Source organism: Archocentrus centrarchus, chromosome 7 (assembly GCF_007364275.1).
Source record: "Archocentrus centrarchus isolate MPI-CPG fArcCen1 chromosome 7, fArcCen1, whole genome shotgun sequence".
In the NCBI taxonomy this organism is placed as follows: Eukaryota; Metazoa; Chordata; class Actinopteri; order Cichliformes; family Cichlidae; genus Archocentrus; species Archocentrus centrarchus.
In genome coordinates this window covers 20,090,006-20,109,418 of record NC_044352.1, presented here as the reverse complement: position 1 = coordinate 20,109,418, position 19,413 = coordinate 20,090,006, and the positions used below count along the sequence as shown (strand labels likewise).

The 19,413-nt window shown below is 40.0% G+C and overlaps 1 protein-coding gene across 2 annotated transcripts in view; it reads left to right on the top strand.

Annotated features, from left to right (window-relative positions):
* Window positions 1-14,830, top strand: part of b4galnt1a (beta-1,4-N-acetyl-galactosaminyl transferase 1a) — a 29,574-nt gene extending 14,744 nt beyond the window's left edge. Inside the window, exons 4-12 of one of the 2 annotated variants that reach the window (XR_004020189.1) lie at window positions 3,451-3,557; window positions 3,767-3,804; window positions 3,908-4,088; window positions 5,395-5,487; window positions 5,581-5,768; window positions 6,129-6,269; window positions 11,914-12,151; window positions 12,295-13,262; window positions 13,356-14,830. Coding sequence is in view for 1 of the 2 variants with exons in the window: in XM_030733771.1 (XP_030589631.1) it covers window positions 3,451-3,557; window positions 3,767-3,804; window positions 3,908-4,088; window positions 5,395-5,487; window positions 5,581-5,768; window positions 6,129-6,269; window positions 11,914-12,151; window positions 12,295-12,503 (1,195 nt within the window). In the remaining variant the exon portion in view is untranslated. Of the gene's footprint in view, window positions 1-3,450; window positions 3,558-3,766; window positions 3,805-3,907; window positions 4,089-5,394; window positions 5,488-5,580; window positions 5,769-6,128; window positions 6,270-11,913; window positions 12,152-12,294 lie in introns of both variants that reach the window. The other variant, XM_030733771.1, reaches the window with a different exon arrangement.
* The last annotated feature ends 4,583 nt before the right edge of the window (window positions 14,831-19,413 follow it).

Here is a 19,413-nt window from a genome sequence, read left to right as displayed (position 1 = left end):
TCGGGATCTGCTGGGGGGAGCTAACGGCGGCTAAGCTGCCATGGTCCGCACCCACTACAGGGGCCTGGCTAGCTATAGGATTTTCCAGGGTCCGGAGCCGAGTCTCCAATTCAGAAAGCCTGGCCTCCAGAGGTGCAAACAGACTACATTTATTACAAGTACCATTACTGCTAAAGGAGGCCGAGGAGTAACTAAATATGTGACACTCAGAGCAGGAAAATGTACGAGGGACAGGAGAAGAAGCCATGCTGCTAGTGAGTCGGCTAAGAGCTATGCTACTAGCTGCGCTAAGCTAGGGAATTTCTAAAAACAAAGTGAATAATGTGAATACAGGTGATTGATGAATTTTTATGGACAGAATTTCTAGGCGTAGCCAGGTGGCAGAAGGCTTCTTCCTCGGTGGCCTCAGAGTCTCATCTCTGCTCTTTGCAGATGATGCGGTCCTGTTGGCTTCATCAGGGGGTGGCCTCCAGCTCGCAGTGGAACGGTTCACAGCCAAGTGTGAAGCGGCCGGCATGAGAATCAGCACCTCTAAGTCTGAGGCCATGGTCCTCAGCCGGAAAAGGGTGGAGTGCCCTCTCTGGCTCAGGAACGAGTTCTTGCCCCAAGTGGAGGAGTTCAAGTATCTCGGGGTCTTTTTCACAAGTGATGGGAGAAGGGAGCGGGAGATCGACAGACGGATCAGGGCTGCTTCTGCAGTGATGCTGACGCTGCACCGGTCTGTCGTGGTGAAGAGGGAGCTTAGTGTAAAATCGAAGCTCTCGATTTACCGGTCGATCCACGTTCCTACCCTCACCTATGGTCACGAGCTTTGGGTAGTGACCGAAAGAATAAGACCACGAATACAAGTGGCAGAAATGAGTTTCCTTCAAAGGGTGGCTGGCCTCTCCCTTAGAGATAAGGTGAGGAGTGCGGCCATCCGGGAGGGGCTCAGAGTAGAGCCACTGCTCCTCCACATTGAAAGGAGCCAGTTGAGGTGGCTCGGGCATCTGATTAGGATGCCTCCTGGCTGCCTCTTGGGTGAGGTGTTCCGGGCATGTCCCACCGGGAGGAGGCCCCGTGGTAGACCCAGGACACGCTGGAGAGATTATATCTCTCGGCTGGCCTGGGAACGCCTTGGGGTCCCTCCGGATGAGCTGGAGGAGGTGGCTGGGGAGAGGGAAGCCTGGGCTTCTCTGCTTAGGCTCCTGCCCCCGCGACCCGGCCCCAGATAAGCGGAAGAGAATGGATGGATGGATGGTGATTCAGCATAGAGTGTGCTCTAGATAAAGTAGGTGAAGATTATACTGAAATATGTTGTTATCCAAGGCACAGCTAGAATAACATCTGAAAGGTCTGGGTTCGATTCCACCTTGGCCCAGGCCTCTCCCTCTCTCTGTGTGGAGTTTGCATGTTCTCATCGTGCTTGCGTGGGTTTCCTCCGGGTACTCCGGTTTCCTCCCACATTCCAAAGACATGCACTTACTGGGGTTAATTTAATTGGCTACTCTGCCCATAGGTGTGAATGAGAGCGTGAATGTGAGTGTGAAAGGTTGTTTGTCTCTCTCTGTTGGCCCTGCGACAGGCTGGCAACCTGTTCAGGGTGTACCCTGCCTCTCGCCCTATGACAGCTGGGATAGGCTCCACCCCCCCACCCCCACCCCCACCCCACAACCCTGAACAGCAAATGGATGGATGGATGGATGTTGTTATCCAGATAAATCGAGCTATACAGATTAAACAGTTAACAGAGAGCAAAACACACCTGTGCTCCGAAACAGGAACAGGACGTGATACAATACCATAATGAGAGCAAACACCAAGTGACAGCTGTGATGAAATGATAACTGCTACATAGCATTCTGTGTGAGACAAGGTCTGGACCTTTCCCACACTGAGCAAAGCAATCCTCTGCACAGAAAGCAGAAGAATGATTTTAAACCAGTGTTGCCAGATCTCACGACAGAAACAAGGAACCAGCTCTATGAAAACAAGCCCAACTCGCAAATCACAACATTATGTAAAACTGAGGCCGCTTTTAAACAGTATAGCTCTATATTAGTACTTCTTTGTTTTGTCTCATTGTGTTTTGGAGCAGTGAACCCCCCCCCCCCCCCCCTCTTACACGGGGGAGATAGCAGGAGGGGAGGTGAAAGAGAACAGGGGTGCCTAATCAGCGCCGTGCCTCTGTTATTGATCATATCATACGCACAACTGTTAAATACAGAAAATGCCGACTAGAGAAATAATTTCGGCACATCGTTTTGGCGCCCCCCTCTTGTGAGGCACCCCTATGCACTGCATAAAGTCCATACCCACTTTTTGCGCCACTGTCTCTCATCTGAGCTCGGATACATTCTTTAAGTGCACTCTCTTTCTCCCACTCTTTATTATATTTTTTTTTCTATATTTTCGCCACTTACTGGAGCTTATTCTTCCTCACTCTGGGCTGTTATGAGTGTTTGTTTGGGTGTGCGCCCGGTCAACTTGGGCGGGAGCAATAAACAGTAAATGGGAACTTGGAAGGGACAAACTACCTACCACTCGTCTTTTGCTTTATTATAGGGCAAAAAACTATATATCAAGGAGTTTCACTCGGAAAGAAAGTCAAGTCCAAATAAGTAACTTGACATTCAAAAACAAGCCCAAAAAAAACGCAACCTGCGACTCACGAGATTTGCAAGCAACTTTAGAAAAAACAAGCCCAAAGTCGCTTATAATAAGTGGACTTGGCAACAGTGTTTTAAACCTTTCAGCCTTGATTCTTTTTTTATACGTTCCTGATACAATTTGCAAGTTCATTTTTTTTCTTGTATCAATTTTGAATCCAAAATTTCCACAGCTCTGGTGTTCTTTATCATGAAAGTTTGATATTTCAGTTATACAGAAGGATTCTTTGGTGAATTTAGCTTTTTTATTTATTTATTTAAAATAAATTCACCATAAAGCCAAAGTTTATGGAAAGTTAATCAATTTTTATCTATTAAAGAAAGAAATGCCCATTAGAATACAAAAGAACTAGGCAGAGTTTTAATTCATTTGAAAGCCTGACTCTTAGCCTTATCTACCCTGGAACTGGAAAACTCAAAAGCCAGTTTTACTTGTTATTATCTATCATCCACCTGGCCCTTACTCAGAGTTTCTAACTGATTTCTCAAACCTTTTATCTGATGTAGTGCTCAGATCAGATAAAATATCTATAGTGGGTGATTTTAAGAGCCATGCTGAAAATGACAGCCTCAACACTGCACGTAAGCTATAATTTGACTCAACTGGCTTCTCTCCAAATGTAAATGAGCCCACCTACCACTTTAATCATAATCTGTATCTTGTTCTGACATATGGCATAGAAACTGAATATTTAACAGTAACTCCAAACTCCAGTCATTTAGTAAATACTTGGAATATGTGACTTATTGCACCCTAAGGATTTATGTTGTAGTGTGTATATAATGTGTTATGTATGCAAAGGTCCTACAGTCCTGCAGATGCACTTATTGTAGCTGAGGCCAACACTCCTCTTCAGTATCCTATCCAGGGTGTGGAGGTGCAACCCCTCAAGACAATCATCATTCCAGGTAAAGGCATATTTAGCATGCAAATAACGAAGAAACTGAGTTTAACCTTTACCTCTTTAAGGCCAACATTGTACATGTAGTCAGGTAATTACACTAAAATTGCTTCAAAAGGCACCAACACTACACACAGGCCAGAGAGGTTGGTTCTTTATACCTGCTATTTAAATATAATTCCACTTTGTCTCCACAAATAACTGCTGTTTCCTTAGGTTTAGGCCTCAAAGAAGAAACAAGATCAGACCATATGGTAATGTCTTAATTATTTGATTTGCACTTCTTGGTTTTTTGGTTTTGTTTTATCTTAATTTCAAATGTTATTTTTTTCACAAACCATGCTGATTCCATAACAGGTATCTTTGACTGCAACAATTGGCACTTTTGATGTTGCTGCTACGGTGGACATGGTCTCCATCCAAGGAGTGGGAGAGAAGCACATGGTACTGTCGAGTTCTCTTCTCTCTGCTCTGAACAGGCAACTGCAGTTTGTCACCTATACAAACACCGTGTTTCACCCGAAGACAGCGGATACAAGTAAAGTTATCATGTTTATATTAATTTGATGCTAAAAGTACAATGTAGAGTGTACCTGTTTGAGCATATGGAGTAAACGTGGTAATTCACATCATGGATCAAGGAAATAATAGACAATCTTGTGGAAGGGTTAAGGAAGCATTCATTAATATAGGGTTAGAATGGGAGGCAGAGCCTTCAGCTTTCAGGCCCCTCTTCTATGGAACCAGCTCCCAGTTTGGATTCGGGAGACGGACACTCTCTCTACTGTGAAGATTAGGCTTAAAACTTTCCTTTTTCTTAAAGCTTATAATTAGGGCTGGATCAGGTGGCCTTGTACCCTCCTTAGCTGCGTTAGGCCTACGCTGCTGTAGGCTTCCCATAATGACTGTTTCTTCCTCACTCACCTGTTTTCACTCTGTGTGTTTATACACCACTCTGCAGTTAATCATTAATTATTTTTAATCTACAGCATGTCTTTTGTCCTGTTTCCCTCCCTTCACTATGAACCAGTCATGGCAGATGGGTGCTCCTCCCTGAGCCTGGAAGTTTCTTCTTGTTAAAAGGGAGATTTTCCTTCCCTTGCTCATAGCGGGTTGTCCAAAGAATAAGATTGCGAATACAAGCAGCAGAAATGAGCTTCCTCTGAAGGGTGGCTGGCCTCTTCCTTAGAGATAGGGTGAGGAGTGCGGCCATTCGGGAGGGGCTCAGAGTAGAGCTGCTGCTACTTCACATTGAGAGGAGCCAGTTGAGGTGGCTCAGGTATCTGATTAGGATGCCTCCTGGGCACCTCTTGGGTGAGGTGTTCCGGGTATGTCCTACCGGTCCTTCCTGTACTTTGCTCTGTTAGAGATCTACAGTAAATGTCAAACAAGTTGTAGAGTAAATAAGAAGTGCATATTGGCAAACTTCTGGAAGCACTTAGTCATAGATTGCAATCTGATTATGTGTGCCTACTACATGTGCTACTATTGTTTTACAGTCAGTTATACTCATTATGTACTTAATGAAAAAAAAAGTTACAGTACTATTCTGTTAATTTCAACTCCTAGTTGTTAATACCAGCAAATCTCACTAGTAACACTAATAAAGGAATCAAAGTTATTTAATTTTACATGTAGTAGAAACTACTTAAATGTAATGTTTGGGGAAATGTGCAAATGGTTCCATTAGCAGTGTAACCACTTGGTTACACACAGTAGGCCAGTGAGTTAGGGACTGTGCTGACAGCTTCACATGCAAAGATTATCTTCACAACAATGACTGCTTAATCTTTCCCATAAAGTCTGCAGCTGGAACTCAATCACTGTTTTGTTTCATTCTGCAGTTCAGTTTGCAACCAAAGATCACCAGTCATTTTTCACCATCAAAGTTGGACACCGAACCAATCCGAATCTTTATAACTCTGGATACCAAGGAGGTTTGTGAGCATTTACTGTAAACACATGTAAAGTTTTTCTTTTTTGTTTAAAAGTCACATCAGTATTTAATTTGTTGTTCTGTTTTCACTTAGAGTACAATATCACAGCTCTTGTTACCATCGCCACCAAGACCTTTCTACGCTATGACAAGCTGAAAGATCTCATTGACAGCATACGACAGTATTATCCCACCGTTACAATAGTGATAGCAGATGATAATGAACATCCACAGCCTGTGACTGGTCCTCATATTGAACACTACATTATGCCATTTGCAAAGGTAAGCAAGTTACTATTTCTCAATGTAACAGTCTGGTCCTTATTCCAGGAAGCAGGGTTAGCTAACAACTCTGAGTTTGTTAACCTTGAAATGAGGAAGACCGTATTGGAGCTCCACTGATGATGAAGGCTTTCTGTTTCTATTCACACACATTCTTAACTCAGGGTGAATATACTCAAAGCTGGCTGAGCTTACTCTGATCAGCTGTTCTGGTACCGAAAACTCAGAGTTGCAGATTGATTCATCAACTCAGAGTTTATGTTCAGACTCAGTTTTTTGAACTTGCATCCTCGAATAGTGCCCTGCTTTGCAATTGGCAGTGCAGTCATTGTGTGTTAATTGCTCTCTGTTCTTCTTCAGGGTTGGTTTGCAGGTAGAAACCTGGCAGTGTCTCAAGTGACAACCAAATATGTGCTTTGGGTGGATGATGATTTCATCTTTACTGAAAACACCAAGTTGGAGAACATGGTGGACATCCTAGAGAAGACCACTCTGGATATGGTGAGATAATGCAGTTATGTAAAAAATATGAACTGAGAGGAGGAGCAGAGTGGCAATGTTCTGATATTCCAGAGGTTTCTATGCCAAGTTGAAGAGTGTTTTTGGTGTTATGATTTGTAAGGAGTGAGACATGTTACATGTGTGTATAAAGCAATGACTGAGCAGTGTTAATGGAAGCTCATTCATTGACAGCTTGCTGCATTGTATATTCCTGCATTTTAAATTTGCTTAGGGGTTGTACAATTTTCACAGAATCATAATGTTGAATCATTCTGTAAAACACTCAAAGACCCAAAGCTTTGTCCTTGTGCTTACAACTGTAGGAATGCTCCCATGCCACTGACATTCTCTCTCTCTCTCTCTCTCTCTCTCTCTCTCTCTCTCTCTCTTTATTTATTTATTTATTTAACCACCCCCCCCCCCCCCCCCCCCCCCATTCTCTGTCTCTCTGAGCTCAGGGATACCCTTCTTCTTTCCAGTGTTTCTGTCTTTATGCCATCTCTTCCTCTGTCTGGGGCAGCATCATGGTGTTCCCAATATTGCCTTGCTGTCTCTGCTCTACCTGGACTCATTGCTTTAAAAAAAAAAAACAATACAAAACTCACCAATGATTGACCCTTTTTAGCAGTATGAGCCTAATTTGAGAAAAAAAAAGTTCAAAGAACTCTTAAATTATCACCATCTCATCAAAATATGTAAAAAAAAAAAAAAAAGTCCACCCTGTCGTGTGGGGTTTGGCGACAGGGTGGACATTTTTGGATTAATTTAGTATCTAAGAAGCACACAGTGGACCATCAGCTACCAAAGTTACTGGTTATTGAAGGAGACCACATGTTTTCAAAATATATTTAAACTTTCTGAAAACTTTCTATTAATCAGCTTTTCCTCTGACAGGGTGAACATGTTAAGGTTGACCACACCTAACTACCAACATAATTACATAAAAATTAGGAAATATAAGTGTAACTCCTCACTGTAGCTGCCGCAGCTGTTTCACCCTCCACTGAAGAAAGACAGATTCAGGGTGTTGATGTTACTGATTTCATTAGTTGGTCTCTTAAAGGGGCAGTTACTCTATGATGACAGGGTGGACAGTAGTTTTAGGGACGTGCACATAAAAATGGAGACAAAAAAATCAAAATGGTTTGTTTTACCCAAGAATTTGGTAAGAGTAATAAGAACATTTAAAAAGTATTTTCATTTTGTGCCATTTAATACCTTAATACACTGCTTGAAAGGAGCAGACCAGCGTGTGGGACATAGCAAAAACAGATACATCCGACCAGAGAAAATGGTATAAAATTAGTGAAATTCATTTTAAGAAACTTGTTCTTGTACTGATGTGTGTGTCAGTGTATCCACATTTATAATAATACCTAAAATTTTCATTATTTTGAAACATGTTAACAATAATTTATTGATTCTGATGAGGACACCAAAAGGTACTTTATACTGATATTGACCCCAAAATTATTAATCAAAGAAGATTCGTTTGATTCTTAGGTTACTATTAAAATTAAGTTTTTAAAAGTATGCAACCCAGAGTATATTAGAAAAACTGGTGCCAAGACATCCCCAAACTTTGTGATATTGTGTTGAATTCATAATAAAGTGCAACTTAAAAATATACAGACGTCATTTCCACTTGATGGAATGATCTGCCGAGTTAGAATATGCCTGTTTAGTTTTAGGTCTGCTCAACCAGAGAACAGTTTCCAGGTTGACACTGTTTTGCAGTGCAGAGCTGCATTCATGAAAACTCCGACATCAGCAGATCACTCTTGTTATCGTGGAGCAAATGTGAGAGGAACGGACTTAGAAGAAATTGCCAGTTTCAACAGTAAAAATCAAACCAACAAAAAGTGAATGGCAAGTTGGAAAACCTTGAATTTACAGAATTCACATAGTAGTTTAGACCATACCTGTCAAGTTTTGTATTTAAAAGTAAGGGAAATTTTCCGCCGCCAAAAATAGAAGGTGCTATATGATGTCATCACCTAATTTGCATGTATTTGCATTTGCATGTAGTTGGAATCGAGGCTGTAGGAGAGAGGAATAACATCTTTGGAGAGACAAAAACACCCTAAATATGTTTAGAACTACAGATTATCTTTATGAAATAACTTAATATTTTTAATGCTTTGCCTATACCCACATTACATAAATCAATTTTGTCCCATATCATTTAATGTTAGAATATCAAATTTAACAAAAACACTTATGTGAGGTGCGACTGCTAGCAACATTCAACCGTCTTCCTTTATCTGGGCCACTGTTGCCAACTTGTGTAAGAGTTGATAAAGACTGAAGCAAGGTCCGGGAATGGGGTTGGGTCACAGTTGTGTCACAGCAAGGAGCGGAGGGAGGGGGTGACATTCAAAGCTCTTCTTTGGCTGTTGACTGCCTTTTGTTCCGTTCTCTGTCAGGATGAGCTTGCACTGCTTATCTAGGCATGCTTTTAGTACAGTGGCAGTGTGTTTGGGACTTTTTTGCATTCATAATTCTGAGAATTTTGACAAGATCTCTAACATGACTGGCTGAAATACAGCCCCAAACCATGACAGAGCTTCCACTATGTTTTACAGACACTGTTGTACCTGTCTCCTGACTCCTCCATACAAACTGATGACAATTATTTTTAAAGAATCCATAAAGCCAATTATTTGGTGCATTTTTGAATGATTAATTGTTCATTGTTAGGTGTCTTAAAAAAACAAAAAACATTCCTCTTCAGTTACAAGGACTAGACTGAAAATGGACTTTGGCTGCTTTTTAATTCAAAGAACAACTTTGAAAGACCTTAATAAAACCTGGAGAGTCCTTTAAAAAAAAAAAAAAAAAAAGTCCACCCTGTCGTGTGGGGTTTGGCGACAGGGTGGACATTTTTGGATTAATTTAGTATCTAAGAAGCACACAGTGGACCATCAGCTACCAAAGTTACTGGTTATTGAAGGAGACCACATGTTTTCAAAATATATTTAAACTTTCTGAAAACTTTCTATTAATCAGCTTTTCCTCTGACAGGGTGAACATGTTAAGGTTGACCACACCTAACTACCAACATAATTACATAAAAATTAGGAAATATAAGTGTAACTCCTCACTGTAGCTGCCGCAGCTGTTTCACCCTCCACTGAAGAAAGACAGATTCAGGGTGTTGATGTTACTGATTTCATTAGTTGGTCTCTTAAAGGGGCAGTTACTCTATGATGACAGGGTGGACAGTAGTTTTAGGGACGTGCACATAAAAATGGAGACAAAAAATCAAAATGGTTTGTTTTACCCAAGAATTTGGTAAGAGTAATAAGAACATTTAAAAAGTATTTTCATTTTGTGCCATTTAATACCTTAATACACTGCTTGAAAGGAGCAGACCAGCGTGTGGGACATAGCAAAAACAGATACATCCGACCAGAGAAAATGGTATAAAATTAGTGAAATTCATTTTAAGAAACTTGTTCTTGTACTGATGTGTGTGTCAGTGTATCCACATTTATAATAATACCTAAAATTTTCATTATTTTGAAACATGTTAACAATAATTTATTGATTCTGATGAGGACACCAAAAGGTACTTTATACTGATATTGACCCCAAAATTATTAATCAAAGAAGATTCGTTTGATTCTTAGGTTACTATTAAAATTAAGTTTTTAAAAGTATGCAACCCAGAGTATATTAGAAAAACTGGTGCCAAGACATCCCCAAACTTTGTGATATTGTGTTGAATTCATAATAAAGTGCAACTTAAAAATATACAGACGTCATTTCCACTTGATGGAATGATCTGCCGAGTTAGAATATGCCTGTTTAGTTTTAGGTCTGCTCAACCAGAGAACAGTTTCCAGGTTGACACTGTTTTGCAGTGCAGAGCTGCATTCATGAAAACTCCGACATCAGCAGATCACTCTTGTTATCGTGGAGCAAATGTGAGAGGAACGGACTTAGAAGAAATTGCCAGTTTCAACAGTAAAAATCAAACCAACAAAAAGTGAATGGCAAGTTGGAAAACCTTGAATTTACAGAATTCACATAGTAGTTTAGACCATACCTGTCAAGTTTTGTATTTAAAAGTAAGGGAAATTTTCCGCCGCCAAAAATAGAAGGTGCTATATGATGTCATCACCTAATTTGCATGTATTTGCATTTGCATGTAGTTGGAATCGAGGCTGTAGGAGAGAGGAATAACATCTTTGGAGAGACAAAAACACCCTAAATATGTTTAGAACTACAGATTATCTTTATGAAATAACTTAATATTTTTAATGCTTTGCCTATACCCACATTACATAAATCAATTTTGTCCCATATCATTTAATGTTAGAATATCAAATTTAACAAAAACACTTATGTGAGGTGCGACTGCTAGCAACATTCAACCGTCTTCCTTTATCTGGGCCACTGTTGCCAACTTGTGTAAGAGTTGATAAAGACTGAAGCAAGGTCCGGGAATGGGGTTGGGTCACAGTTGTGTCACAGCAAGGAGCGGAGGGAGGGGGTGACATTCAAAGCTCTTCTTTGGCTGTTGACTGCCTTTTGTTCCGTTCTCTGTCAGGATGAGCTTGCACTGCTTATCTAGGCATGCTTTTAGTACAGTGGCAGTGTGTTTGGGACTTTTTTGCATTCATAATTCTGAGAATTTTGACAAGATCTCTAACATGACTGGCTGAAATACAGCCCCAAACCATGACAGAGCTTCCACTATGTTTTACAGACACTGTTGTACCTGTCTCCTGACTCCTCCATACAAACTGATGACAATTATTTTTAAAGAATCCATAAAGCCAATTATTTGGTGCATTTTTGAATGATTAATTGTTCATTGTTAGGTGTCTTAAAAAAACAAAAAACATTCCTCTTCAGTTACAAGGACTAGACTGAAAATGGACTTTGGCTGCTTTTTAATTCAAAGAACAACTTTGAAAGACCTTAATAAAACCTGGAGAGTCCTTTAAAAAAAAAAAAAAAAAAAAAAAAACTACAGTAGGTGAAAGTCTGGCTTCTTCTATGCAAAATATGAAGAAATGATGGGTGGCTCAAAAGTTTGCACAATATCAAAGTTTAACAAAATTTGTAGGCTAAAACAAAATATTAATTTGTAACCTGACAGAAGAAAAATGTAGGTCTGAACAAGTAACATCCCAGCAAACAATAAATGAAAAATTAAGTTCCATCATATCAAACACATCTGCTTTCAGCTCTCAGTGGCTGAGAAGTGGCTGGCAGCCAGCTGGGAGCAGCAGTTATAAGTGACTGTATCTGTAGTTGTTACTTAACTATAGACTATATTCAGACATTTAAATAATGTATTCCGGCCATTAAAGCATGTAAATTAATTATTTTGTTGCAACTGAAAAAATATACCTCAAACATGAACTATGAATAAAATAGGCCTTTTATGCTAACTGTTCCATTAATGATGGCTTTTTTCCACTACCCATGCACACGGTTACCTGGAGACCAATGTTCACAGAGTTAAACCAACTTGTTTCAGGTGTGGTGGAGCTAAAAACTTGGAGTTACTCATCTCAGAGTTAATCAATCCAGAATTTAGGGTTAGACTCAAAGTTTGTTAAACCTGCTGCTTGCAGCTATGTTCGTTTTTGGAAATTTCTTAACGTTGTTATTGCCTTACTGATTTCAGGTAGGCGGAGCAGTTAGAGAGGTGACAGGTTACACTGCAACTTATCGTCACACCATTTCGGTGGATGAAGGGGGAGATGAAGGTGACTGTTTACATGTCAGACTTGGCTACCATCATGTCATCAAGGGATTTCCCAACTGCGTGGTAGCTGATGGTGTCATCAACTTCTTCATGGCGCGGACAGACAAAGTGCAGCAGGTTGGCTTTGACCCGCGCTTTTCACGACAAGGCCATCTAGGTGAGTTATTATTTATTTTCTGTATAGAACTGCAATGACATCGTTCAGTTTCTTCAGAATGGAAAAAAGTAAAGTGGCAAACTGGGGCCATAATCAAACAAGGCTTAGAAAAATAAACATTTTCTTTTCTTTTGATTCTGCAGAGTTCTTCATCAATGCCCTGGGCTTCCTCCACATTGGCTCCTGTAGTGACATCATTGTGAGTCACGCATCAAAGATCAAACTACCCTGGACTAAAACAAAAACAGAAAAGGCCTATGAAAAATTCCGGTACTTAAACTCCAATGAGAATAACATTTTTAATGAAGCCTTGTACTTCAAGAACAGGTTTAAGTGTATGACCAGTCAATGAAACACAAGGAATAATTGTTCTCAGGTAAATGAAGACAGTCCCAGCAGATTAATGATCTTTTGACACTTGTTTTCCATTCATATTCCCAAATCTTGTAGAACATTAAATATAGTAATTAAATATTAATATCTACTACAGCTAAACCCTCCTTATACTTTAGGGCAGGGAATGTCAACTGGCGGCCCGCAGCCTGCCAGAGCTTTACATCCAGCCCCTGATTAGTACTGCCAGAGGTACTATACGCCAATCAATCATGTCACCTTATAACCTGTCAAATAAGCGTCTCTGACTAGTCTGAAGAGCTTTCAAACGCGATTTCCTATTGCCCGTAAATACCTCCATGTCCCTAGAACCAATCAGAATGCAAGATCGGACCATGTGACTTCATGCATTTTCTGGCTGCACTGAGCAGCCGGCCTTTGTTGGTGGTGATCAGACTGTAAACACAGCTGAAGGTGAGTCTAACTTTGTTTTATGTAGAAAAAATGTTCGGTGATCAAACTTGTCTAACTAAAGGAAGTAAAAGTCATAACGAGGTTTCCGTCAGTGAACCTGCAGAAGGATTGTTACTGACTGCCGAGCTTCCTCCCCAGCCTGCTCGGGGCTCCTATCTCTCCTGTGAGGGTCACAGGGGACCGGACGGGTAGGTGGCTCGGCGGCTGAGCTTGTACCCGCATGGTCACAGCCCCCCCCAATGCCTCCGTCCCTCCGTCGTCACCAACCCCGCGGCCAAGTATCTACTATTCTGTTATTGTGTGAGTTGTACTGTGTGAATCTATGTCAAAATCTTTTTATCATAGTCTGTTTGTGCCTTAAGAAAAAAAATCAACAAAATCACCTTCTGAAAAGTAGATTGTACATAGATGAACTCGTTGCTCTCATGTAACGTTTTATTGTTTCCCTTGCTCATTATATCTACAATGAGCACAACTGCACACAACTGTGGGGTCAACAGAGAACATGTAAGTGCAAGACTTGCACATCACGTTATTAAAAATAGTATAAATTTGAAAGGATATTTGATATGTGAAATGATAATATATTACTTAAGATACAATATTAATTTTATTTTACTTTACAAGAGCATCTGGCCCTCACAGCATCTGCCAAGAAATATTCTGGCTCTTTGACAAATGTAGTTGATGACCCCTGCTCTAGGGAATCCTGTCTTTTTAATGGATGAAGGTATAGACCCTTTTACGGCCTATGTCATCAAAAGTATGATCAGAGTATGCGCACACACTGGCAACAGAAGTAAACTGGAACTCCATTCAATCCAGTAAGGACAACGAGATTGCACAGCGGTAAAACGGGATTTAAAAGCAATATCAGCATCAAAATGTCTGGCTGTTGCGTGTTTGGCTGTCAGAATTGCTACTCTACCAATAGAGTACTGAAGTTGTACCAAATGCCCACAGGATCACAGCCGTTTGAGAGAAACCAGAGGCATCTGTGGTTGCAAGCCATCAAATAAATGTATTGATAAAAACTGGACTAAGGACATGATCAGAAATGCTCACGTTTGTAGTGCCCATTTTATATCAGGTAAAGTTATTTATCTACTCTGGTTTTACTGGAATGTCAGGTTTAGATAAATACTGATACCTAAAAGTAAACAGCATTAGCTGGTAGGCTATTTGGCTTTTAAACTGTAGTGTAGCTGGCTATTTACAGGTGAGGCATTGCTGGACTCAGAGAGTCCTGATTTTTAAAATATTATTTAATGGTACTATAGATTCCAATATGCAGTGCCAGTCAAAACTATGAGCAGACTCATGGTTGAGTGTGTCCAGACTTTTGACCAGACTTTTGACTGGAACAATATTTTGTTTTTCCATTGTAAATCAATATCTGCAGCCAGAAAACTCTTAGCAAGCTAGAATAGCAATTTGACGAAGTACTCACGCTGCCGTGCAGGTACAATTTGCTGTGAAGACGTAGTTCTCTGACTTGTTCACAATGACTCGAGCCTCATACAGTGGCTTGCAAAAGTATTCATACCCCTTGAACTTTTCCAAATTTTGTCACATTACAACCACAAACATAAATATATTTCACTGGAATTCAATGTGAAAGACCAACACAAAGTGGTATACAATTGTGAAGTGGAAAGAAAATTATACATGATTCAAAACATTTTTTACAAATAAAAAACTGAAACGTGCGGTGTGCAAAAGTATCCAGCCCCCGAGTCAATACTTTATGGAACCACCTTTTGCTGCAGTCTTTTAGGGTATGTCTCCACCAGCTTTGCACATCTAGTGACTGAAGTTTTTGCCCGTTCTTCTTTGCAAAACAGCTCAAGCTCAGTCAGATTAGATGGAGAGCGTTTGTGAACAGCAGTTTTCAGAGCTTGCCACAAATTCTCGATTGGGTTTAGGTCTGGACTTTGACGGGCCATTCTAACACATGAATATGTTTTGTTTTAAACCATTCCATTGTAGCCCTGGCTTTATGTTTAGGGTCGTTGTCCTGCTGGAAGGTGAACCTCTGCCCCAGTCTCAAGTCTTTTGCAGAATCCAACAGGTTTTCTTCCAAGATTGCCCTGTATTTGGCTCCATCCATCTTCCCATCAACTCTGACCAACTTCCCTGTCCCTGCTGAAGAGAAGCAGCCCCAGAGCATGATGCTGCCACCACCATATTTGACAGTGGGGATGGTGTGTTCAGAGTGATGTGCAGTGTTAACTCTCCGCCACACATAGCCTTTTGCATTTTGGCCAAAAAGTTCAATTTTGGTCTCATCTGACCAAAGCACCTTGTTCCACACGTTTGCTGTGTCCCTTCTGGCTTCTGGCGAACTGCAAACAGAACTTTTTATGGTTTTCTTTTATCAGTGGCTTTCTTCTTGCCACTCTTCCATGAAGACCACATTTGTGCAGTGCACGACTAATAGTCGTCCTGTGGAAAGATTCCCCCACCTCAACTGTGGATCTCTGCATTTCGTCCAGAGTCACCATGGGCCTCTTTGGCTGCATCTCTGATCAGTGCTCTCCTTGTTCGGCCTGTAAGTTTAGGTGGACGGCCTTGTCTTGGTAGGTTTACAGTTGTGCCATACTCTTTCCATTTCCGGACAATGGATTGAACAGTGCTTCGTGAGATGTTCAATGCTTGGGAAATCTTTTTATAGCCTAAGCCTGCGTTAAACTTCTCCACAGCCTTATTCCTGACCTGTCTGCTGTGTTCTTTGGACATCATGATGCTGTTTACTCCCCAATATTCTCTTAACCAACCTCTGAGGCCGTCACGGAGCAGCTGTATTTGTACTGAGATTAGATTACACACAGGTGGACTCTTTTTAGTCATTAGCAGTCATCATTCACCATGTACTGTTTCTTGTAGAACAAATGTTTTCCTGCACTACTTCTCTTACTCCACAATCCTTTGACTGCCATCACTTGTGTACTGGACTGACTATTCTCAACGACACTCTGATAGGAACTTCCCTTTTTCACTGACCCTCACTCCCAAACAGCAGATACACTGGAAAGCAAAGTAAATATTATATAATGGAAGGGGAAAAAAGCATGCACGGAGCAAACAGAAAGCTTTGTGACAAAAGGCGTCCTAATGGCACTGGTAGTTGATCTGTTTCTATTCTACCATCAGTCAAGTACCTATATGAGAATAAAGGTAGCTCCATTTTCTATTTGTTCATTTGTTTGTTCTGTGAAAACCATTTTTTTTTACTTCAAATAAAAGAAAAATGAAATATTTACTCCAAATAATGTGCCATACTGTGTGTTTTGTATACTATTGCAATTAAATATTCCAGAAAATTATACATCCTTGATTCAGCATCATTATTTAAATATAAGGCACAGGTGCATTTTCTGGGCATTGTTCTCTTAAAGCCTGCAGGGAATCAGGAAGAAGATTGGTTCATCTTAACAGTCAGAAGGTTGATGGTTCGACATCCAGCTCTTCCAGTCTGCGTGTTGAAGTATTCTTGGGCAGGAAACCGAACCTTGAGTTGCCCCATTGCATTCATTATAGTGTGAGTGTGTGCATGAATTGTAGACAATAGACAGAATAAAAGAGTTGTATGACTGTGTGTGTGACTGGGTGCTTTGAGTGCTCAGTTAAAGTAGAAAGGTGCTAAGTATCAGTCTGTATTTTATAATCTGTCAAATGAGCTTAAAAGTGTTCTGGACAACTTAAACGGTAATTTTAATTAAATTCACAATGTGGCACAAATCTCAGTAGGCTGTACGTATATTATGGGCTACTGTTTTGTTAGCAATCTTCCAATCTCTCATCATTCCTCTTTCCTGATGAATTTTAGGAATTGGGTAGAAATCCCATTATTCTTCAATGTGGCACTGGGGGATAAGGATGGAGTAGAGAAGAGATGAGATGAGGAGCCACAATATAGACCGTTGTGTTTTGTCCACAGTGTTAGAATCCCTTTTGATTTCCATTCTTCCTGCTAAGGCTTCATGTCTTATTGCCTGTAATCCCTCTCAGCAAGTCTACACAGCTTAGTCCTTCACAACCCTGGCACCAAAATTAAAAGCTTCATTTACAGTCATGTTATATACCACCTTCTTGATTCCCTAAGGCATAAAAATGGGGGGAAAAAACAGGTAACAGAATATTAATATCAGCATTCATAAAAATACAGAATAAGTTACAAGCTATCCCAGGTACAGAGATGGCATTAAACTGGTTCTTTATATCTAATCTTATTGCTAAACAAACGTTGAATCCACATTACAGGAATGGTGAAAATGACTGCACTGGCACCTCATTGGTGGCACCCTCAGCTGCTACCTGCCAAAGCAGCTGCCTCCATTTGGGGGTGATGCGTTGATGTGCCGTGGGCTGTTTAGAGGTGGTGATGCAACCATCCAAGGCAGCTTTTAATAGTGCATCTTAGGTTACTGGGGTTCATTTTTAGATTTCTTAATGAATCCTTGACAAATAGTAAGACATTGCAGATGATAGGAAAATTCAGGTAAAAGTATTCTTTTATAGTTAACTACATGTTTAACCTTTTACAGTTAATCGTATTGCAGTATAATCATTGTTACAGTAATCCTTTAACACTCATAAACAACTTATGTAGTTTGCTTCTGACTAGTATAGTGACAAGTCAGCGGTTGCTAGAAAGTATTTTTGTAAGTGATACACAGAAAAGAGGAAGTTGACAGTGTTACAAGTAACTTATTTGACCGCACATACACCAAGGCTTAAGGTCAGTTTGCTAAGAATAATGATACTATTTATGAATTGTTTTGATACACCTTACTGAGAAATGTGTTAACAGTCAGTACGTGTGGAAAGTACCGTGAAAAAGGAACACGTCCTCTTCTGCCCTGTAATCAATATGATATGTAAACTACAAACATATGATATGTAAAATACAAAAGCTGATGAACAGAAGCATTCTGGGGCACTCCTCACATCCTCTTTGTAGTGTGTATAGTGACTGCTCCGGACTTGAAGGTTCTTATAAAGCTGCATTTCACTTATAACCCTCTCATGGTCATTATTCCTTCAGTTACTGTTATCTGGACTCATTTTCCTTGAAGCAGTTCCTCCTTTTTAGGATCTTGGCCTTTTCCCAGGACTCTGATCTCTCATCTACAACCAGACTCCATTTCTGTCAGAAGATAGATAAGGAACAGAGCACACAGCAAAATACAACACACCATTATTACTTTCCCTGAGTAGGTTCCATTAAAGGGCTTTGGTACGTTAGGTTTTTCACTGGTTTGAGACGGTCAGGTCCTGGAGATCAAGTCCTCCTTTGTAGCCAGACTTTTACCTCTGTCCAGGTGGAACCTTTAGCTGTCCCTCTCGATGTGTGCGATTTTACAGTGTGACAAGTGTATCCAGGTGTTTAATTATGCTATCTTTACTGCAGTTGGGGTTGAAAGGAGCACTTGGAATGGTCCCTGCCAGGTGGCTTGAGACCAAACTTTCTTCTTTAGGACGTTGATGAAGACCCAGTCTCCTGGTTTCATCGTTGGCATTTCTGCTGTCAAGTCCTGCTGTGAATGAATGTTACATGCAGTTACTTCTTTATTCGTCAACACTTTTTTCATGTATTCTACAAGTTCACCTTGAGTTTCTGAAATATCAGGTTTTGGGTTTTCTAACTCTGGAATCCTATATGGTCTTCCAAACACTATTTCAAAAGGAGTCAGGCCTTTATGAGTTAGAGAAATTCTCATGTGCAACATTACTAGTGGAAGACAATCCAGGATTTCCCTGTTTCAGCCATAGTTTTTCTCAATCTTGCTTTTAATGTCATTCCACGAGCCCTGCTGCTTGTGTATGACATGCACAGTGATCCTTTAAGTTTATCTTTCAAGTGTGTTAGGAGGTATAAGGTACCACCTTCTGTCAAATGCATGTCAAGATCTTATCAGTAATAGATAAAGATCTATAGCATAGATAAGATAAGCAATTTTCATATAGATGACGTCATATTTTTAATTGAATGTAGATTATAAAAATTGATAATATTATGTAAGGGGTATATGGAAATGAATGTCAGGGTTGGTGCTTATGTGTCACTATAGGGGAGGTGGGTGAAAGTATACATAAATATATATATATATTTATATATATATATATATATATATATATATATATATATATATATATATATATATATATATATATATATATATATATTTATTTTAATTGGGTATTTTATTTTTATTTTGTAAAACATAAATAAATAAAAAGGCACAGGACTTGTCATTTCATTTGTGTGAGACATTACAGCATGTATAGTTTGTTTTTTTTTCTTTTCATTTTTCATTCAGCTATGACTGAAACATTTTGCTGTGGACCACATTGGAAATCTTTACTTAATTTTATTTGTATATGTTTAATTCCGTCTAAAAAAATTAATGAAATCAAGATTCGTTTTACCCGATTTTCGCAAAGACAGCACC